Source organism: Perca flavescens, chromosome 11, assembly GCF_004354835.1.
Source record: "Perca flavescens isolate YP-PL-M2 chromosome 11, PFLA_1.0, whole genome shotgun sequence".
Lineage (NCBI taxonomy): Eukaryota > Metazoa > Chordata > Actinopteri > Perciformes > Percidae > Perca > Perca flavescens.
In genome coordinates this window covers 37,043,611-37,067,841 of record NC_041341.1, presented here as the reverse complement: position 1 = coordinate 37,067,841, position 24,231 = coordinate 37,043,611, and the positions used below count along the sequence as shown (strand labels likewise).

At 43.2% G+C, this 24,231-nt stretch overlaps 1 protein-coding gene across 1 annotated transcript in view; it reads right to left on the bottom strand.

The window, feature by feature from the left end:
- The window catches only part of gli2a (GLI family zinc finger 2a), a 106,427-nt gene that overhangs the window by 21,798 nt on the left and 60,398 nt on the right, over positions 1-24,231 (bottom strand). Inside the window, exons 3-5 of the mRNA XM_028591864.1 lie at positions 22,424-22,529; positions 11,210-11,415; positions 5,802-6,005 (exon numbers count right to left, since the gene is read on the bottom strand). Of these exons, the coding sequence (XP_028447665.1) occupies positions 5,802-6,005; positions 11,210-11,415; positions 22,424-22,529 (516 nt within the window). The remainder of the gene's footprint in view (positions 1-5,801; positions 6,006-11,209; positions 11,416-22,423; positions 22,530-24,231) is intronic.

Genomic DNA, 24,231 nt, shown 5'->3' with positions numbered 1-24,231 from the left:
TGGCCCCGAGCACACGGCCACCTCTTAGCAGGCAACATAGGCACTTCCCTAAAATATAGAATTTCTCTCATTCCATAACCCATAAGGTCCGTGCAGGAGTGTGAAATGGACTGAATGAAACTAGTAGCCTACCTGCTTGTTGTGCACACACATAACTTTGTCAAAACGACTACATTGCCTGAGAGCGGAGACAGTGATGAAATTCACAAGCTAGAGGGAGAAACTATTCCCGAGGAAGATAATGTGATGGATGTAATGTTAGCAAGCTGATAACATTACACCAGCTGCCGCAAACTCAAATCTTGTTAATCAATGCCGCTCTGACCAGTTTCAAGCTCTCTTGACAAGCAGCAGGTCAGTCCAAGTGTTTGGCGTGTAAAAATGTGAATTGTTTGCTTTCAAATTAAAGTCATGTGAGAGAAGCCGTCATTGGAAACTGTTTGGGTGGGGGAAGGCACTTTCAAAAAATACCTGGCAGGTGATCAGTTTCAGCGATTCGTGCGTGATCTTGTGATATTTTGCGAATTCAGCTGCCGTGCATGGTAAGGTTTTGCAGACACGAGGGACAAGGGAGCCCCAACATGGTAAACCCCCTTACAAAGACACCACTACACCACTGGTGAAGAATCCAAGAGGTCTCTGGAGGTCAAGTTTACAGCAGCCAGAGTGCTTCTATTGGTTAACGTGTCATCAACAATAGTTAAGGTAGAAATTACAGTGGAGTTGATGACTTTTATATTCAAATTTATTCCAAAAACTGGCTTCCAAGCTATGCAACATTGTTATGTAAGCAGAAACCTAGTCTAGGGTCTGGCTAGTCCACACAGCATTCCGGGATGGGAGAAAAACACGCTCTGATATATTAACATTTCTTTGGACCAATCATAATCGCTAAGTGCAGGACACAATGACGTAGCCTCTGTAAAATAGCCTCAGAACATGTGTACGTTCAAAAGTAGTTTTAGTCGTGCAACAGAAAACTCAGATTGGACAGATAGTCTAGCTAGCTGTCTGGATTTACCCTGCAGAGATCTGAGGAGCAGTTAACCATAGTCCTCACAAATCCACCAGAGTTTAGAACGCTAACACAAAGAGAGCATCTGAAAAGTAGGGACATCTGGCAGAATTTCCGGCGGCACCGGAGCAATCCTGGAAATGAAACGTCGTCGATATAGACTAGCAGAAACCCTACTCTATGTCCTACAGTTTGCTTCTGTGGATAATCTTTGGCTTGTTCACCCTGACCTTGCCTGGGGTGAGGCAGGCCTCAGCAAAGTCTACCCCCTACACTACCACCACAACTTGAGTTGGTGCCAGCAGTGCCCCAGGTCTCCACATCTTTAGCCAGCCTCGCCACCCCACAGGCCAGTTGGAGTTGGAAAATGTTTATTTTCCCTGCTAAATCTCACTAATACTAACACTGTGAATTTTATTAGCGAGGGGGCTTGCGCTGAATCCTCTATGAGCCCCCAGTGTCCAGCCCGAAGCTGCCGTTGTGTTTGCCTGTGTGTTTATGCACACACTTCCACCTATGTGCTCATGAAGCAACATATAAGTAAGTGTTTGCGTATGCAGTCTGGGGACCCCCCCCCAACCCCTCACTCCTCACCACCACATCAGTACACAAATCTATCTCCCTCACTCCCTCCGCTGCATCAACACTAAAATCTTTTTCCCCGGGATGGCAGACATTTACTTTGGCCGCTGCTTTTGTCGTGGGAGCTTCAGAGTTTTCCCTCATGCAACTCTGATATTTCTCTGCCCACCCACCCCTTACATATCTGCTCGCTCATATACAAACGTCTTCTGAATGCCTCCCAATGTAAAATACCATAATGTGACTTTATTTGTGCTTACAGTAGTGGTGGTGTACCAATGCTAACGCTTACCATGTTTGAAAGTCTTTTCACCCACATTGGAATTACTGTTTCCCTGTCTTTCTTCCATCTGGTTTCAGAGACCCAAATATAAATATGACCAGGTAAATGGTGGAATGACTTCTCTGATAGAAACAAATGGCATCTATAAAAGTCATCTCTCTCATATTCTCCTATAGTGTTATTTTCTTTGCCCCAAATGGTATCAAGAGGCACATGTTTAAATTAGAGGCCATTTAACATTATATGATTAAATAATGTATTCAAACCCAAATTCCTCCTCTATAATGTGTTCCATTGTAGAAGTGGTGAAGCGAAAGACTAATGATGTTGTTGTCAGGTGGAACAGTGAAGTTGGCATGCTTGGAACAAAGAAAAAATAATGGGATGGCACCTTCCCTATTTCCTACCCCCTTACATCCGGCACCCTTGCTCGGACCACACCCATTTTCCAACTCTGCCTTCAAATTGGTCTCAACTTCACATATGTAACGTTTTGTGACACATCTTGCATGGTTGCAACACTATCGCTGTGACATAATTTTATATGTCCACAGACATATAAACACCTGGCAAAGTACTCATAACTGGCTTTGTGGTACTTCCCAGTAGTTTTCAAGAAAAAAAGGGGAAGTTCTCTGCGCTTCTGCAGACCACAACAATCCGGTGCAACCAAGGCAGGACACAACAGCACAAATAGCAAAAAATTGGATGTCTTCTACTTGATGAAGATGTAACTATACATCGAAACGTTAGTCACTGTTATGCACCTTAAGAAATAAAATCATCAAGTAGAAGACATCCGTGTTGCACCAGCAATTTTTTGCTACTTCCCAGTAGTTGTCTCCAGGACCATGTTTTACCATGATGACACATGCCATTCTGCTGGGTGGGTTTTGTGTTTTAACTGAGGACGTGAAAAGAAGTTTCCCAAAGTCTGCAGCGCGGCCTGTAGTTGTGGCACTTCATCACGGCATGATTTTTAAATGTCTCCTTCATATAACAGAAAAATTCCTGTGTGTAAGTGTCCGACTCGAGGCGTGCCCAACAGTAAATCCTAAAATGCATAAGTGGAATGGTAAGACCTGCAGCCCTGTCAATGCCCCCCCCCCCCCGCAATTCTGCACAGCAGCATTCAGTGTTTCCTGGTTCAGCCTCGCAATTCACTTATCCAGAGGATAAACAGGGGCAGGAGGGGGAGGCGGGTGAGAAGCCATACTATGGGTTCACTGAGGGCTCCCAGTTTTTGCGGTGGGTCTGCTAAATATTAGTGCATAAATTGATTTTTAATATGGGTTTTATCTGCCCTGCCTTCCAAAACTAACAGTAAGGGATGAAGCACATATTTGCCACCTCTGCCACCGCTCTTCCTCCCATGCTCTGGCAGTAAATAAGGCCTTTGATTCAGGCCAAGGCTGCCCGTGATGACCATTAGCTGGCCGCCTTGGTCAATATGGGCCCTGTGTCTGGAGGCCGCAATGGAAGAACCACCAAAATGGTAGTGTGGCCTAAAACTGACCACATCACTCCTAGCATGGTCCAACACTAAATAAAAGCTACTGGGAGGGTGGCAGCAAGTGTGGACACTGGGTTGGAAAGGAGAGAGGTGGGGGTGGGGGGGGGCTATGTGGCTATTTGAGCAAACAGCCTTGCCAAACAAGTGTGGGCAAGGCAGCACAGCAGCGGTAACTGAGGTGGTTGGAGGAGGAGGGAGGAGAGGTGGTCCCTTTCAGCACCGCCGTGTTTGACTAAGTGATTGAGGCCGTTTCAAAGATTAATTACCAAACGATCCCGTATCTGATTCACTTTTGTTCTCTCTGTTGTCTTTTCCTACCTGTGCGTGTGGATGCGTGCATTAGTGTCATGCAGTGACTTGGGCGAGCGTGACACTGCAGCAGTGAAAGCACTGGGGCCGTTTTCTTTTTCTGGGTGGGTGGTTGGTGGATGAAAGAAAGAGCAAGTGCTCCTGGAGCAGGGCGGGCGTCAGTGCCAAGGGGAGTATTTGATTATCAGGCATCGAAAAGGCTGACTTCCACGGACAGTTTTTTCCACTCTGGGCTCTTTCTATTCCCCATTCATAAGGGCTGAAGGTTTCTTGGATGTGTTTCGCTGCTGAAATCAAACGTCTGTTCTGGTGCCTGACCGTCATCTTGATAGAGGGCAGCAGTTCTAACTGGCTTGAAAGAACAGGCTGGCCTCTGTGAGTTTGTGTGCAAACACGTGTATGAGTTTGTGAGCATTTGCCTGGCTGTTGGTTTTCTTGTTTGCCACTGTGTGTATGTGTGTGTGTGAGTGTGTGTGTGTGTCAGTGTTAAGCTGCCTCATCCCTGCCATTAAGCGTGTGCAGCCCACTGAGGTTAATCTCTGCCTTAACTGCCTGACACAGAGAGCAGACACAAAGGTCTCAGGGTAACACTCCTTCGCCTCACACAACCATATTCTATTCATGCTGTCAATTTTTTTTAATAGTTACCCTGGATTTGTTTTGTAGGATGTTACCCATAGTAACAGCGGAAATACACCTGAAACACCATCAGAATGGGAGACTCTAAAGTAACATGTTTTTACGAGCGCCTGGCCTTGGGGCTTTTAGTGTTTATGTACCCTCAACCCTCAACTAGCGACCCCCATGCTACATATAAGTCTAAAAAGCTCCACTGGCTTTGATGTGGGGAACTCTTGCGTGAAAAAGCCTCTAGAGGAAGAATAAGAGGATGGTATCAACATGCTTGGTGCTGAGAACAAAGGGCAAGATGGCTGATAAATCTGCTGTTACTCTTGTACCAGGGATGAAAGGCATGCATGTGCTTTAGTATTACTGGGATGGGAGTTAATTAGAGATAATGAATAATACTTTTACATGAAAATATCCCACTGACATACAGTATCATGATGGTGATTCAGTACGCGTTGCATTCCCTTCTCTTTTGGATCTGGTTCCAAGTTTATAAAATACCCACGTTTGCTAAGCTCCAGGGCTAACGGATCTCTTGAACCTTCTGGCCCTCCTCCCTGTATTTGATAATGTGCAAATCATTCAGGTGTAGCGGGTGAATCACTAAAAGTTAGCGGTGACCGTCCCCATTGCCAGTTAAAAAGGCTTCACTTGAAAAGTTTGCCAGCTCCTTTTGTGTGAAGAGTGTCACAGCTCTGTGTTAATCAGATGTGTTTGTCTTTTTAATATCACCACCACCACTGGTGGCGAATCATATCAGCTGTAAATATTGAGCATTACAGGTACAGTAAGTGATTCTGCACAAAGATTGTTGATAATTGAACTCAACTGCCAAACAAATACAACCCACGCCACCAGATTCACGGACAGATAACTACAGGCCGGCACATTAAAATGCTGCCTCCCCCCCCTCTTCCCCGCCCCTTCCATCAACTGTTGCCGATTGGCTGGAATGGTGTTTTGTGGCTCGTGCACTCCTTTGTGTTTGTTTTCCATTTCAAAAGCCAGGGCTGTGTATTACACCAGATTTTTTTTCAGCGCACACAGAAAATAGAAAGCTAGGTGACCGTGAGGAGATATTCACTGAATTTGACAAAAAGTGTATTGGATTAACATCACTTACTTTACCTTTAAGTAAGTTGCCAAAAGGCCAAAGACCCAAGAGAATGTTACGTCTTATAGTGAAACAATCTTGCTGACTGTCAATTTCAGGAGTCAGAGTCTCTCAATGAAACCCAAATACGCTGCGTTTTACTAGGAGTAAAATGGATGGATAATGGATGTGCACAGATTTCTAAGCATTCGGAAAGGATGAAGTTACATTTGTAACTGGAATAAGATATGATTCATAAGCTTTAATTGCCAATGTGCTGTTACGCTGGACTGTGCATCTGTAGTAATATGTAGTAAAACACCTTAAGTTGCATTTCTGTCAAAATGCAACAAAGCACACACTGTTTGATCCTCACCATCCACGGGGCTGATGTAATCTGGTAGATGAGCTGCAGCCGCTGCAGCTGCCGCTGCCGCTGCACTGCTCTGCATCAGCAGGTCGCCGTACGGGCTGCGCTGGCTGGCACTGGCCATCAGGTGGTAGTACTCTGCGGGGTTGGCCCCCGGCGGTGGAGGGGGGAGGCTGAACAGGGCGCGCTCCTTCAGGTGTTCGTGGGTCACTGCAGCAGAAATGTGAGGAACAAATAGGAGATGACAGGTTAATTTTTCTGTAGTTGAAATAATAGTGTGTTAGGTACAGATGACGACATGCACTCTGCATATCAGGGACATCATCGCACAATTACTTGCATAAGATTTGGTGGTTGCCGGTTGCAGTGAGGGAGAGATTACTGGCTAGCTCCGTGGCTAACTGCCTTGACTTTAATAAGCTGGTAGCAAGAAAGACACAGGAACTTGGCTTGGGCCTTGAGAAGTTGTAGCATTTATTTACCGACAGATAAACTGTACACACTCTGCGCTGCTATGCTCACAGCTATAACCTTACGGCTAGTTCACCGACACACACACCTCCCTCTCTCCTCTCCCTAAAGGGCCCTTTAGACCAAATGCAGCAACGGCACCACAGCTCTAAACCCCATTGTTTTCAGTGGCTTGCGGCTGTGAATGGCAAGCGCAGCACAAACCATGCTTGGTTTGAAAGGCGATATAAGCTGTGTAATGGCAGTGAAAACCCTGAGAGGTAAGTTCTGTCAAGTAATTCCTGCTGGTGTTTCAGTACGGTGGTCATAACCTGCGAAGTGACGCATTTTGACAAAGCTGAGCAAAATACAGTTAGATTTTGTCATTTGACATAACCATTGACAGAATGACAAAACAAAGACTAGAACAGAAAGGCCGCGAGAAGGACTCAACGGAGGAGATGAGTGATCTGCTTTACAGATTTGAAGATTTGTGCTTGCGTGCATGCCCCGGGGCATGAGGCTTTTGATAAAAGATGTCTGATGTCTTTGAGGCTCGCTGGGCTGTGGGAAAGATCTCTAGGGAGTAAAGGAAGCAGAGGGAGAGATGGATCAGTGCAGAAAGTGCAGAAAGGGGTGTGTGTGTGTGTGTGTGTGTGTGTGTGTGTGTGTGTGTGGTGGTGGTGGTGGTGGTGGTGGTGGTGGTGGTGGTGGTGGTGGGGGGGGGGTTGAATACCACATTCCTGCACTTCTCTGGTGTTGTGTATGCACTAAGTTTGACAGGCTGAAGTCATACACAGAGTGCAGGTGCACGCAGATGCACACTCATAATGCTGAGGAAGCCTTTAACGCTGCATGTGCAACGGTAATATTGACGTAAAATGTGTTAACACCTGCGCCCAGTGAAGCCACATTTAAACGTGTCAAGAACTATAAGAGCGAGGGATGGATTGGTTTTCCTTTTTTCCTACATCTATCTGTGCCTGTGCCCCCCCTTTCCTCCATTTCCTGCTCTCCCTTCCTCCCCCAGTGGGGAGGGGTGTGTGGGCCGATGGTGGATTAATATGCATGCTGGTGGAAACAGAGGGAAGAGGGGGTTGGGATCACTGGTTGGGGGCCAAGTGGGATATTGGGGAAGCAAAAACCTCAGCCTCCCCCACCCTCACATACACATTGGCGCACACATAACCACCAAAAAATCTGGATCCATCAGAACCTATTAGGCCATGGCTGTGGTAACAGTGCACAGGCAGTGTGTTTGTGCTCCCTCAGCAGCGAGACGGCCATATTCCTTTAGTTTCTCCACGGCTGCCAGATCACGTTACCACCTCTGCAGAGTCGCATTTTGTTTCAGTGCGTGTGTGACCTCGCTTATGAACACAGAGGATGACAGCTACTCCTCCAATGGTCCCAAAACAATCAGTTACACTGGTAAAAAAAAACATTTTTCCCCACACACAACACCTAGTGGTAGTGAAATAATACTAAAGCTGTGTCTGAATTCACTCCCTCGTCCACTCATTCACTACCCCCGATAAGGGGAAAGGTAAATTTAGATTTTGTACTATATAGTACATGCATTTCACAGTGTAACAAAATGGTGTAGGGTAATGTTGTGTGTTTTATATATATATATATATATATATATATATATATATATATATATATATAATATATATATATAGTAAATAGGATGTGATCATGTCAGACACTGCTTAAGAGTCTGCAGTGGCTCTGTGGGGCTCTACTGTACGTAGGTGCAGTGGTGCTTTGAGCCATATGCTAACATAAGTGACAATGCCAACAGGCTGATCTGATGTTAAGCAGGTATAATGTTTTCCATGTTCACAGATGGGAATGTCATTAATTTGATGGTTATAAACTAAGGTATTGGACAAATCTAAATTTTGACCTGACGATGGTGAAAGATGGAAAGTTAAAGGGACAGTTCTACACCAAAATTTGAAATGAAATATTTTTCCTTTTACCTATAGTGCTATTTATCAGTCTAGATAGTTTTGGTGTAAGTTGCCCAGTGTTGGAGATATGTCTGCCTTCTCTCAATTATAAAGGATCGATGGCACTTGGCTTGTGGTGCGCAAAGCCCCCCAAAAATACATTTGAAAAACTCAACAGCAATGTCTCTTTTCAGAAATCATGACCACAGATAACCCACAGACCTGGTTATGAGCATGTGAAACTATCGTGAAAAGAAAATAGTTCCAGTATTAAAGTGCCCATATTATGAAAAAATCACTTTTTCTGGGATTTGGGGTGTTATTTTGTGTCTCTGGTGCTTCCACACGCATACAAACTTGAAAAAAAAAACATCAACGCTGTTTTGAGTGAGATACGGGTTTCTGAATGTAACCTGCCTTCAGTCTCCGGGTGAGCTGGTCAAAATCTGCAGTGCTTTCTACGTCACTAGCTGAAACGAAGGGGCCGTAGCATATGCTAGCTCGTTTTTCAATGGCAAAACACTGCTACAACACACACTAGTTCACCATAATCTACAAAAGAACTACTTACATGTGTACCCTTGTTTAGAAGAAGTCTCCCGGCTAATCCTGCCTTGTAACTGACCAAAGTTGTTTAAACAGCTAGCTAGCTGATGTGATTCTTACCTAGCTACTGAGCATGTGCGACTGCCAACAAAGATGTTACAGCAGTGAGATGTCTCACTCTGTAGCTAAAACAGAGACCTGAACACAGGGTGAAAAGAGGAGCTGCAGCAATGTGCAGTATAACAAAAATATAGTTTTTTTGTTAAAAAGTAAACCATGTAAACCTATTCTGGTACAACCTCAAAATACAATTATGAACCTGAAAATGAGCATAATATTGGCGCTTTAAACTGCTCAGAACCTTTAAAGGGGGCACCACAGTTATTACAATTCATCCTGAGGGGAACATGAGTGTCATTTGATGTCACAATGAGTATGGCATTACACTAGGGATCATGGTAATTGATATAGTATAAGGAGGGTACTCTCATTACTGTAACAAAGTCGTTTTTTGTGTACTATCTTTAGAAATTGTAATTTTACACATTCAGTCAGGGTGTGTGTGGAACAGTGGTTGCAACTGGTGGCTGGTGTTAGCAGTTAGGGAACAGTACATACATGCACAACAATGCAATAAAATTAATTTATTTAAAGCTATAGTGCGTAGTTTCTGTATCCCCCATGAGGAATTCTAAGCCACATGATACAAGCCTTCCGTGATCGCGCACCACCCCCACCCCTCCTCCACACAGTTATTGTACTTACCAAGGAGGCTACGGAGGAATAAAAAACATGATGGACTCTTCAGAAGAGGTCATTATCTTCACTCAATTTTCTGCATGCGAAAGTCATCAATCTTCTGAACATAGTCATACTGAGAAAATCCAGAGAGAGTTGTGTGGAGCTGATAGTCTTAATTAGCTTTGTAGCAACTCATTTGGCAATGGCTTAAATGTAACGGACATTCTATAATATAAAAAAGTTACGACCTAAAGCTAAAGTACTTTTACTTGTGTGCAATTTTCTAGTAATCTTCCAGCTTTGAGTATTCCTTAAACAGTTAGTGTTTTACACGGCTTGCACCCAGGTATCCCTATCAGAGGGTTTACACACGCTCCACTGAGCTCCGCAGTTCCATAGACTTTATTTATGTTCTGCAGAGTTGCACAGTGCCCTCCATTTGGTGCCATACTTCCTTGCTTTACTTTATCAGTGACAGCATCTCTTCCGCATTGCTTCTCTTGAAAGGCGGGGAGGCATTACTTGCCAGCAGCGTGCACTTGGTGATTTATCGTTGCTGGATGCAGGCCTGTGGCTCCTCACTTCTCCAACCTGTTGTTTGAACAGGGGGAGCGAGGACAGGTCTGTCATCGTGTGAACTCAATAGTTTAGTCATGTTTTTTTTTCTGTGCTGATTTCCATGGTTTCTCTCCTGCTCAAACACACCAGCGAGCAGGGAAGTTGCCCGTACCGCAAAGTGTATCCCGGATACACCCGCAAATCACCAGCATGCATTGCACCCAAATGCAAAAACACCATAACATGCTTGATGAAAGGTGTGCTTCAGTACCTCACGTAGTGGAATGTGTAAGGTGCGAGACTAATTATCACAGCCAGTTAAATAATCAACTGTGTAAACTAGAGTGTGTATGCGGTGAGCTGTGGCCAAGCAGACGGAGTTGGTTTATAGTGAACAGGATACTTAAATTCTGAACCTGCTCAACTCTAATCTCACCTCCTTAATGTTAACTGGTCAAAGCGGCTGCAGAATAGGCGCCTTGCAAAAGATTTTCCAAATCACTCGCAGTTTGTTCTTCGTATTAAGAACACCGCATACATCATAAGAAGACTAAGGCTGAGTGTCTGGGTATGAGAGTGTTTATGGATGAACACCTTTGCTGGGCATTGGAAGTCAATCACATATTAGGCTTCTATACGAACACAAGCGAAATGACAGCATTTGAGAAGTATCTGCGTGTCTTTCTCACATTCTGCTCCAGTGCTTGGCTGCCATAGGTGAGTAAATGTACTTTGTACACAAGTGTGTGTATGAACTTGTATACATCTGTACAATCTACAACGAAAATGTGTTTCCAGATTTGTGTTGTAAATGTAAGAGAAAATGATGAAATTCACCAGACAATGCAGCCCAGTAGGATGGGATAATACACTTTAACAAGGATTGCAGACCACTATTAAGAACAAAAAGAAGAGGAATTTGCTTGACAGCTGCAGTTTCTTTGAGTAGTGCAAATGTAATGTAGGGCGAAGAGTAGTCTCACATTGCCAGACCTTCCTTCACAGCGCTGCGGAGGAGGGTCTGGCTAGTCCACACAGCACTCACACACAAAAAAGTGCTCTGTGTGTGAGTGTGATGATTTTTCTTTAGCTCTGGTATTAGCAACACAGAACATTTACATATTAGATAGATATCATAGTCAATATCTTGGTGAATCTTACCTTCAGCAGGGCTCAGTCCTCGGGCCGCTGAGATCATGGAGAGGGTGGGGCTGCTGTGCACCGAGCGTAGGTAGTGCTCCATGTGGGGGCTGACGTAATGATGCGGAGGGCTGAACGGTGACTCACCCGTCCCGGGCGCCGCGTGGGGCGACAGACGGATCAGGGAAATATCTGAGATGACTGGGCTGCCCGTCAGTCCTGGAGGTCTGTGAAGACGGAGTAAAAGTTAGAGCAAAGAAGCAAAAAGAATGGGCGGAGGATGAGGGTCAAAGATGAATAGACACAGATGGTGGGAGATGGAGAGAGTGGAGACCTCCTGTGTTAATCTGATGACTGTTATCTTCGTGAGTGATCTTCATTGCTATGTTCATAGACAAGCCTTAGCTCCTGTTTTTCAACAAAGTGTCTGCAGTCTCAATCCACTTACACCCCTTTCCCTTCTCCAGTCCCACAGTTAATACATAATAATCCCCTTTTGTTCACCTCGCCTATTAAGCCCTGGAGCTACAGACAAGTCGAGACCACGGGCTTTTCCACTCTCGAGGCTACCAGGAAGCGTTTTCTCTATCTGTTTGGCTGGGCAAAATGACAGGGTCTCGTTCACATCAGGTATTACACGGTAAAAGATAAGAGAAGGCAACCGGATGCTCAAAACCTTACAGTAAGTAGCTGCCTGAAGCCACCAAGAAAAGTCAGAAGTTCTCCGACTGCCTGCTGGTCACATCAGGCTGTACAGTAAATGTGTCTGCTCTGACAAGTAATCTGCGGCTCTGCTTGCAGAAACACAGACAAGTAGGTGTTGTAATTCTCAATAGCCCCAAGGGGCTGAACTCGAGATAAAAATGTCTGCTGGCCGCTGGCAGTGGCACAACCCTTTGAAGGGGCGCAAGTACTTATGTCGACCTAGTGAGCTTCGGCTGTGATAAGAGGCCTGCCACTCCCTCGGTGTGTGGTAAGAACACCTGGTACAGATTCAACCCTCAGAAAGACTTTGGAGCGGGAGGAACCATGACTAATAGAGGAAAGGCTGATGACTGCGTGTAGTTATAAGGGCTGCCCTCGACTTGATTTGTTGATTTATTTGAGTGATCTGTAAAAAAAAATGTATTCTCCACAGGGAATCATGCAAACGCACCACTTTATATCTTGTGTTTACCAGAGATGTGCTCATAAGTTTCTTGGAAATAAGTCATTCACACTGAAAAAAGCATAAAAAATTACTAATAGACTAAAGAAATCTCAGTCGAATTAGACCAAATGACCGATTAGTCGACTAAATGACCAAGCGGGGGCAGCCCTAGTATTTTTGTGTGTGTATATATACACACACAAAAATACTAGGGCTGTATATATATATAGTATATTTGTTATATATACTATGTACAGTATGTAGGTTGTAGATTTTTTTCTACACTAGTATATACATTTTCATCCCTCTAAGTATATTTTTTTCACTAGTGTTCTGGCATTTTTTATCATTGCTATCTTTATCTTATATTTTTAAATCTTATTTATTATTTCAAGTATATTTTTTGTTTTTTCTGTATGTGTGTGAGTGAGTATGTACGTAGGTCCAAGTAACTTGCTGCTTGTAACAGGGTAATTTCTCAATTAGGGATAAGTCTATCTATCTATCTATCTATCTATCTATCTATCTATCTATCTATCTATCTATCTATCTATCTATCTATCTATCTATCTATATATCTATCTATATTTCTTCCTGATGGAAGTATAATAACTATAAGTCATCAGTAGGGCTGGGTATCGTTACTCCATACCTTTAAAGTACGCACCCATATAACCCAGTACAAAGTAGTATCGAAACTTCTCCAGTCAAACGATACCTGCGTGTGATCATTTTTGTACCCAGATCTTGAAAAAAATTACTATTGGTTTGGTTTTGCTGGCAGCCAATCACTGCAAGCGTTCCTTGATTAAACACGATGTGTGATTGGCCCACTACCGCTGCACCTACAACATATACAGTCAGTGGTGTGGCAAAGTCCCTATTGGTATCAGTATCACTATATTTAAGGGTATGGGTATTGGTACTGGTATTGTGATTTTTTAAAAGCCCTAGTCCTCAGTCAATCTCTCTTAAGAAAAAAGGAGGAAGGCAAGATAAAGGGTTGAGGGTAATAAACCTTAAATGGAATCAGCAGACTAATGACTAACTGTATGTTGTCAGTGGTGAAGAGGAGGGCCTTGCACAATGAGCCTGAGCAACAGATGAGTCGTAGACTAGCCTCAAAATAGGATTCAGGTTTGAGATAATTTCACTGTCAGTTCAACATTTTTAATCAAAATGTTCAATTCTTGCTCACATGTTCATCCCTACTTTGAATTGAGAAAATATAGTGACTTTATGCTGGCACTGTTGGAATATGTCAAAGATTACATACTACTAACTTCACTTCAGTCCATCTCTTGATTGGGAGAAAGTTTTGTAAGAAATACAACCACAGTGACACTCGCATACAACAATACAGTAATCCAAATAACAGAAGGGTTGTCTTTATGAGGGCCTGAGAGCAAATGCTGTTTAAGCTGACAGTTAAGCAGCTCAATGGCTGCGGTGAACACAAGTGTTTATATGTGTGGTTTGGATTCTTGGCAGCAACAACTGCATGCGTAAGAAAAGGGTGTAAGGAATGGTGGATCTAAAAGTATTCCTGGATAAGCTGCTAACATGATTCATTAACGTTATTCAATTAAATATGGAGATTAGTGTGTGAATCCCCATACAATAACATCACAATACTTATGTCACGATACAATATTTTTGCGATATTCTGCGATAATATTGCAATGTATTACCTTTTTTTCCCAGCTTCAAATGATGTTCTCTGTTTGATCATCTTACCTCTTACTTCAATTTTATTGCTGCAAAATTGGATTGTCAGCAGACCAACTGACCAACAATGACATGAAAACTTAAATGTGCCTGACAAACTGAACTGTTTGGATTACAGTCTACCTTCATTAAATGCAAACAGGTGTGCACTGCTGTGCAACTACAGGTAATTTGGACAATGCAACTTGTACAAAAAACTTGTTCAGGTCCTTTAACAACTGGGGAATATAGAAGAAAAGGATTGATTCTTGGTGTCTGTGTATCGTTACAGTATTGCCACAGAAAATATCGCGATTCTATGCTGTATCGATTTTTTCCCCTGCCCTAGTGGAATGCAAGACAAATACTGAAAATAGATGCCTTAAGGTCAGTAAATAGTGGATAAATAAATTCAATATTTCAGTATACATCTGAAAAAAAAATCCGCCAAGCGTGTCGAATCATTTGACTCTGATGAAATGAGTGTGACTGGTCCAGGTTGTAGTTACTGGCTGTGGCTATTAAAGATGGGCATGAGACCCCCCCACCACCACCACCCATGCTCCCTTCAGAGTTTCCCTGCTCAGTCTCTCATTCAGTGTCTCTGTGCGGACGCCAACCTGCACCCGGCCCAGCCCTGCCCAACTGTAGGCCGAGCCAACCAACCCAGAGCCTCGGCCATCGCTCCATTTCCAGTAAGCGCCTGCAGACTGCTGGCCTTGTCTGAGGGCCAACTTTCTGCCGTCAGGCCCAGTCTTCCCCCTGCAAACAACCATAAAGAGCCCTCTGTTCTGGGCGGGAGGGGAGAAGTGAGAAGAAACAGACGCTCCATACACAAAAACACGCTTCCCTCAGTCCGCCTCCAAGCAGCATACAGAGAGCTTGGCAGTGCCGCCTCAGATTAGTGTTGGTGCTTCACTGAAGGACTACCTGGGTAAGCTGGCACTGCTGCTGGCTCTCTTTTCCTATCAGACTGCAGGACTCAAAGCTCATCAACGTAAATCGCACACTGGGATTCCCAGCATTTAGCTCAAGATTCGAGATTCAAAATCCTTTATAAATCCCACAATGGGGGAATTCACACTGTTGCCACAGCGAGTGATAGAGGGGAAAGTACAAGACACATACTGTATAAACAAACAACACATAAATATAAGAAAGAGAATAAATAGTAAAATGGATTTACAGTATTGCAGTATTGCACAGTCACATTTGACTGAAGCTATAATGCAATATAGTTTAATATGTTTCCAGAATTAGCAGAATATTAAAAATGCTGTCCACTAAGATTATTCTGATTCGTACTACTCTCTTTAAAAGGTACATTCTTCTTTTTCTTTCTATCTGTCTTTCTGTCTGAAAAAGCACTGTTGATGCAATGTTTATGTGCACTAATTTTATTTTATTTAAAATCTATAAATAAAGTAAAAACAATAATATTAGAAATGGCTGCCTAATGTAATGCAGGAACCTGTTGAACTTTACCTCTGATTCTCTGATTGATGCAGATTTAATAATGGATTGCAGTGTTTGCCAAATTTATTAATCTATTTTCAGTTTCATGAGTGTATGTATAGTCAGAAAAATGCTGCATTTTTAAATAGAATAAGCTGGCATTATTTCATACTTCTGGTACTGTCAACACATCTCACTACCAGACTCAAATAATAAAATAAAAATCACCAGCCTCATCCTTTAATGCAAATTAAAAACAGAATGACAATATAGATGAGCCACCCTATATTGTGATATGAACATCCTCGGCGTGCTTCATTGCTGTGTTCGCTGGAAAAAATATATAACCAGAACTTCAAGTGTGAGCTTGCTTTGAAAAATAAATTAATCTCATGTCCATAATTATAAACCATAATGCCCCTCTCCATGCTTCACCTAGCAAAACCACTTTGCAACATTTGACTTCAAAACTGCATCAACAATAGTTATTTGTTTCTTGGCAGATAGCAAACCAGCGTGTCGGCACACATCACTCTAGCTGCAGTAAATCACTCCAACAACCCTGAGTGTGTATGCAGCCTTGATAATAAGGGGAAATTTACTGCGTTTGGCTGTCAGGAGGCTGCAAATAATAGTCCTGTCTGGCAGGTACCATTATTGAAGCCTTGTCGATCCACCCTGTTTCTGACAAGATGTTACTTGAAGTCTGTGTGTTTTCCAGAGGCTTCAGTCACACAGGGTGAATGGGAAGCTCGTATAGCCTGTCTCTTAATTAGTGGCTGCCATTTAAAGAAAGTTCCATCATACCTGAAAACTATGGGTGGCTGGCCTGTTGGAAACACACTACTAGGAAGTGTGCTCGCATGCGGTTGAAAAAATCTAAATTCTTCATCTCTGCCAAATAAAAGTGCCAGGAGTTTGTCCTTGTGAGGATGATACTTGAGGAGAAATAAGGATAGATAGAGGGATAGGAAGCCAATGTGAGACAGAAGACGACATGCTTTCAACTGGGTAATTGCTATTTGTCTCTGTGTTCTGTACTGTGTGATTACATGGTCTCTGTTGTTCCATTGTTAAAAGTTTGCTGTGAGAAAAAGTGATTTGGACATGGCGCAGCTTGTCGAGCATATGAGTAACCCTGTGAGTAAGTGCATACCAGAGTGTACGAGCATTTGAAACAGGCCTTCAGACAGGGTCGAGTGACACTTCATTCCAACTAGTGCATCTCATTTAAGAAGACCCAAGGTATTTTTGCATAAGATAAACCTACTTCTCTAAACCTATTTAGTTTTACGACATAGAGCTGCAAAGATTAATCAATTTGTTGTCAACTATTCAATTAATCGCGCAACTGTTTTGATAATCGGTTTAAGTCATTTTAAAAATTCTCTGATGTCAGCTTGTTAAATGTGAATATATTCTAGTTTCTTCTCTCCTCTGTGACAGTAAACTGAATATCTTTGAGTTGTGGACAAAACAAGACATTTGAGGACGTCATCTTGGGCTTTGGGAAACACTGATCCACATTTTTCACCATTTTCTGACATTTTATAGACCTAACAACTAATCCATCCATCAGTAAAATAATCCACAGATTAATCGACAATGACAATAATTGTTAGTTGCAGCCCTACGCCTTAGTTTGAATGGGTCTTTTTGCCACAAGATGCTGCCCATGTGACCTGTTTGCAATGTAAGGTGTTAAAGGTAGAATCCAACTTCAAGTTCCCTTTCTTTCTTTCTGTCCGTCTGCCTCTCTGCCCTCCTGGCTGACCAACAAGTTAGAATTTGCCTCTCTGGCATTTTCCCTACTGGCTCGGGGTTGGATGAATTATGATGTGACACACTCCCTTCTGTACTTCTGGGCAGCCAAGGCGATCAAGATAAATCACCACGCTGCCCCACAAGGGACATACTAAGATCCTGCCTTGGTTGTTTTTGGGGCCCTAATCAGGATGCTGAGGATTTGGACACAACTTGATACTGTACTCGCTAAGAAGCAAGGACTGTGTACAAAGGAGGGGCCCAGTAAAACTATGTCAGACGATGGCATAATATACCTAAATGAGACGGGATTATACAGAGGGTAATTATCCATTATTTGGCTGTCACATACCATTTAGTCTTTTTTTGAGTGCAAGATAACTACGTTGAGACTGTGTGATAAACCGTGACAATCTCAGGCTATTGATTTGCAACTTCCCAGTCATTTGATTGATGGGTCCCTTGTCTTTTCAGCAGCACATTCCTGGCTGTAACTCAGGGGAGCATCCCAATTCAAACATTAGCCGTGACGTGAGCCGGGGCTGGAGCCAACAGGCAACAACATAAGATAACAACAAAACTACTGACAACCAATCATCAGACTCGAAAATCTGCCCACCCCCCTTTACACCCCATCCTCCACTCCTTTCCATGTTAACCAAACCAAAACAATGAAGGGGAAAAAACATCAAGCTGAATGTCTGATCTGTAAACTGTATTTAATCAACACATTCCATGCTGTGGGGCTGCGGGCCTTTGGCAGGCTGATTGCCTGCTGAGTGGGACCACATCTGTTTGTGTACAGGGGCGGCGTAGGCCACAGCTCTGCCACACAAAAACCTTGGGCATATTTCAACTTTTCAGTGCTGCAATTTGACCCCCGACTGCTTCCCGAAAAGCATAAATATGGGCTGTGGAAAGAGCGGGGGATCTGTTTTTCTCATCTGTTGCGTTGTCGTTAAGGTTCTGGGAACGGAAGGCTGGATTTCGGATGCTAATTACCCGGTCAAACATGCTGGCACGGTGGCTGGCTTTCCTGGCTTGTGGCTTTGCAAAAAAGATGCCCGACTCCACAATATGAAGCAAAAAGCACTGTCTCCAAGTTCTACTGTCATCCGACGAGAGGCTCTTCCCAACGTGTTCTAGAGACAGTCGGGATGTTTCTTAGCAGTGAGACCACATCCAACAATCACCTCAATTGAAGCATACTAACAAGGTCTAAAGGATCAATCTAGCATGAAATAAAAAAGACAATATCTCTGGGTGATCCCTTTTTTTTAAACTGTCCAAAGTCGATGTTCCAAAAAGATGTTCCTTCCAGATACTGATTCCAATACCTGATCTTGTGTATCGGCTGATACCGTGTATGATCCAATACCACTGTGTTAAAAATAATAATAATAATAATAATAATAATAATAATAATAATAATAATAATAATAATAATAATAATAAAAAATATATATATATTTGGGGTGGAACAAAATATCGATATGGCAATATATCGTTGTCGTTTGTGCGGAACAATTATCGATACGCTGGTGCCAAATATGAATATTTTAATTAATAAAACAAGGCGCTCTAAAGGTCTAAGGCACTCTAAGGGCCCTATCTTGCACTCCAACGCAGTTTCAGAAAACCACTGACCAGGAAAAACCTGGTCTAAAGTCGGTAGTGCGTTATTCAGATACTATTTTAGGGGAGCATGCTTGGCCATAATGTAGCGTGTACACAACGCGCATACACTTTGCTTCTCTCATCTACACGGACGCAGCAGTTCCCATTTTTGCAAACCATACATAGTAACTACAAGGAAAAAATATTACAAAATGCGCTTCAGGTGTTTGGATCAGTCAGGAGGCACTTTACAGTACAGTCCTCAAAAAGTCCCAGCATTCTTTGTGGCTTGTTGTGTTTTACACAACATTTCCATGAATCATGGATGTGTTGATGACATCAATGAGGAAATATTAGAGGACTTAAAGAGACGTGGTGTTGAACTACGGCGGGATTGGACACTCCGGCGGAATCTGGTGTGGCAATGTGCTCCTGATGGAGCGGGTGGATGGAGATGGAGTGGGGGGAGGACGAAGGGGCACAACAGGTGCAGGTGGTGCGTTTAGAGGCCCATGCTCCATGGCTGCAGCAATCCTCTCCAGACTGTAGATGCGCCCGAGAGGCCACAGCAACATCGCCACCCGGCCAAGACGGGCATTTATTACTTTGCCGCATCCCGGACAGCTCCCGCTGGTGCTAATAGCCGTCATAAAAGCAATCCGCCATGGAAAAAGCACGCCTGCTCTTAAAGGGAATGTGAGATGACGCTCTGATTGGTTTATTGCACGTTACGCCCAAACCACACCTAGCTACTTCACCACCAACCCATTTTAGATTTGCGTCGGGCGCTGTTGCTATTATACCGGCGGGATAAATGACTCTTGCGCCCGACGCAAATCTAAAATGGGTTGGTCTGAAGTAGCTAGGTGTGGTTTGGGCGTAACGTGCAATAAACCCATCAGAGCGTCATCTCACATTCCCTTTAAGAGCAGGCGCGCTTGTTGTTGTCCGAGATCCGCCCACAAAGCTACTTGTGTTTCACGTTTGATACTTGCGTTTCAGATCATTAAAATAGGGCCCTAAGAGGTTTTCTCAACAAGATGGTGGATAGCAGTTTGAGGAAAATAACAGATGCCTAAAGTCAAAAGTTGCTTTATAGTCGTGTCATTTTAATTTACAGACTGGAAAACTGCTGCAGAATTGTGCTGTTTTCTAACAGTGTGGACTCGCAGTGAAAAAAGAGAGAAAACCTGCACTTCACAGTTTCACAGGTATTTGGTAGTCATAGTCAGACCGATATCGTGATCATTGTTGTATGGCCTGGCTCAGGTTAAACCCTTTGTAAAACATACACAAATACTTACAGAGAATTAAGTCCATAGAACTTTCTTTTATCATCTTCTTTGACCGTCAGTCATAAATGACGTGGTATTGGTATACAGACCTGTGATGCTAAATTGGTAGATACTCTTTAAACACCACTAATGCCAAACAAACCTCTTTGTATTTCGGAATAATTAAACAAAATCTATTGATAAGAAACATCAAAGATAGCACGGAAAAGAGCTGTAACAGAGGTTGCACTTGGGTACAAAGCTCCTGTACACAGGGAGTATGTTCATTGGCCTACTGAGTCACAGGATAGCCATAGTCTATTCCCTCGCACTGTCAGCCAGGGAGCAGAACAGGTAGCAAAGCAGTGAGCACAGCAGGCGCTGCATTATGACAGTGGCATGGTGACCTGCAGCCTTCATTATGTTCCATGTAACAGTGACGAAGGGCGCTCCATACGGAGTAAGCGTCATCCTTCAGGCAGGAAGTACAACCCTGACACCCAGCATGCAGCCACTGACAGAACGCCGCCACCGAGTGCCCCTGCACCGACACCCTGCTCCATTTCGCCGCGACAACCCGCCTTAATTAGGTGAGTTTGGCGCATGCTGGAGAAAAGACAGCTAGATCAAGGTCTTGATGAATTAGTAGGAGCACTCTGTCAGAGTCCCGTCACATTAATCAAAACAAAAAGCGGGTTGTTCCCCCTCCTTTCCCCTCGCTTTGCAGGTGATGAATAGCTCTGCCTGCGCTGTGTATCACCTGATCTTGCTGAATTTAAATGTAAGCGCACAGTTCTCACAAAACCTCTATTGATCTTACTCCCAGGTTCCCTTCCTGGATTCCAATATTTTAGATAAGCATAAGAAGGCCCGGCAACGTTAGGGAAGGCCAGACTTTTATGGTAATAAAGTCGGAAAATAAATTAGTGTTTCTTTGTAGGTCAGGTTAGAAAACAAGTTTAAAATCCAAGCACAGGGCTGGACTGCAAGCCTATTTATCCTCAACAATATGCTGGGAGTTCATGTTTTAGAAATGAGATACATAAATGTGTGACTGAGTGAGATTTATACAGCAAATAATAAAGTTCTTCACAAGGATTTTACTATTATATAAAAAATATCTATGTACTTCTTCCAACACTGTCTAACTCTCAGCAGAGCTGATCTAGAGACTACTACAAGTCCCAGCACATGAAATTGTAGGAGTGCTAATGTGGCTTGTCTCTCTTCATCTCGGTCTCCCTCTCGCTCCGTGCTTCTTGTCTGGCTTTGATGTATTTGAACTTGTCTCCGTCAATGAAGCTCAGAAAGAAGAGCAGTTTATTCCCAGCTCTGGTGCTGACAAATAGGAAGGAGTAGTAGCGCAATTCTCAGAGAGAGAGAAAGCAATTAAAAGTGACAACTGACCTGTCACATTGAGCCACCTTTTGCTTTTCAGACATTATTAACCTCCCGTTTATTTCTCCTATCCTTCAATGTACTGTATGTGTGGTTGTAGCCAGACCATATTCCACACTGCTGTGGAGATAGGGCTGGCAATGCAAGAGACTTATGACTCCTTTGTTGGTTGGAATTATTTGGTCAAATGCAGTCACAGACCAGTATGAATGACTCATACGATGTGTTCATTTTACTGATGGAGTCATTGATATTCCAAACTTTTAAACGTGGCTCACTGCTATGATATGAATTTGCTTGGTTAAAGCTTTTTTTTTTTTCATTAACCTAAAATCGTTGTTGTGACGACCCCTGCCACTCTGCCTGCCTGTCATGTTTCTGCTCCTTTGTTCTGTAGGTACTGGGAGTGGGCGGGTAGGTGGAGCTGGGAGGGTCGTCTGTACCTGGCCATCTGGGCGTGGCTTACATAAAGGACTGCCCTCCTGGGAGTCTCATTCTCTCTCAGCTGGGCCTACTGCATCCAGCTCAACATTTTGTCCTTTGTTTGGTTTGCTGCCCCATACAACACACATCATGCCATACATTCCCCCGTCCACACGCTGCTAACACGACTGATGTCTTCGACACTGACACACCCCACCATTAAGCTTATGTTTCGTTAGGTTGTGTTAACATGTCTAATTAGTGAAATAAACTACGTTTTTAATGATCTATCTAAACTTTGGAATATCCACTAGAATTTTAAATTAACTTTAAAAATTAACTTTGGTGGATTTGAATAATGTTTGGTTGCACAGTTGGGTTTGGTTTGTTAGGGAAGATATACTGTGAATGTCACCATGATTATTTGTGTCATCTAATGAGACTTACCCATGCATGGCGTGGAGTGGGTGTGGCTCATAATGGTACCGCCCCTCGTGGTGTCTCATGTCGATTGGGATGGGCGTGTGGAAGGTGGGGAAGAGGTGGTGGGCCCCTGTAAGTGCACAGAAGAGAGAAAAAAGGTCTCAAATACAAATCAACAAAAACAGTGAATGATGAGCGTTTTCTGAAACAAGGTACAAGACAAACTAACATTAAGGCTGAACTACAGTTCCTGACTAATGCCTGCAGCGCAGCATGAGATGCAACTGTACCATTTTACTGTTCCTGTAATCCACCAGTAATTGAAACCTTTTGCCCCGAGAACTGTATGTTCATTAGAGGCCCTCTCCATCCAATGAGACCAAAGCAGGGTTTACACAACAATGAATGTGTTTTTATGTGTCAGACAAAGAATGCACAAATCCACCGTTTCCTGCCATAAATGGTCTGATGGCTCGAGGGAAGTCTCATTAGAACAACACAGCCGATCTTCATTAATTACTGTGATTAGAGCGGCTGAGTAGGAGACATTATTGTCTTGATTGAAGGAGGAGGAGAGCTCTAATCACAGACAAAAGCCTACTAATTCTCTCCAGTTTCATGGTAAAGTTTCACGTTTGATGCAGGAAAATAAACCGAAAACAGCTATGCTGGATAACTTCGAACCCATGAGCACACATTCAGTTGTGTGTGTGTGCGCGTGTATGCGGTGCCAGGAAAGAGAGCCTACCCGCATGCGGATCACATTGACTGAAAGATAGGAAGGAAGAAAGTAGCTTCAGAGAGATATTGTACTTTTTTTTCCACTACATTAATCTGAAAGCTTTAGTTGATAGTTAAACACAAAACATACGTAGTTTATAAAATATGATGTTTTATAATAAATGAAACTACCCAACAATATAACAAAAGGCTGAAATGATTAGACCATTAAACACACAACTGTTTGGATCCTTTACAATTTCTAAAATGTGAGGATTTTTCTGCATTGAGTACTTTTACTTTTAATACTTTAAGTACATTTTCCTGATGATACTTACATATATTTACTACAATTTTCAATGCAGGACTTTTACTTTTTAAGTATTTTTACTTAAGTAAAGGATCTGAATACTTCTTATACCAATGTGTGAGTGTGTGTGTGTGTGTGTGTGTGTGTGTGTGTGGGTGGGTGGGTGGGTGTGCACTATGGAGGGACAGAGACAGAGAGCATAGTGCACTGCCGCTCCCTTGGGTTGATCCCTGGTTGCCATTAGGATTCTTGGGCTGTACGGTCCAGTAAAGCTGGGATGCCCTGGGAGCAGAGACCACCGGGGTTAAAGGTCAGAGCTCAGTGAGCGCAGATCATTATCTCTACCTGAGAGGACCACTGGGACTGGCTGACAGGGGACACCAATGTGATGCCAATGTCCCACGAGCAAACATATTGAGGACGATTAAGTCCAAAGGAGCGGCCAGAATTAATAGACATTCAGCAAAATGTAAATTTTTTCTACAGCCCTAAATCAGTCAGTACATCTGTCATGCCATACTTTGTTACAGAAATACCAGCTTCATTCATTATGATTTTGATCAATTCCACTTTTTTTTTACTTGATCACTGTTAAGCTACTGTCAATAAAACCTAACACTTCCTGCAAACTTTTCACATAAAGTCTGCCAGGAGAGGGATCCATTAAAATGCACACTGGAGGGCTTTTAATGTGAAACATCTATGCAGAAAGGGCTGTGTTTCAATGGTGGTATTTTAACAGATTGGGGGGAAAAACAGAAACGTGGAAGTGACTGGAATTAGTCCGTGAATTCTTTTTTTT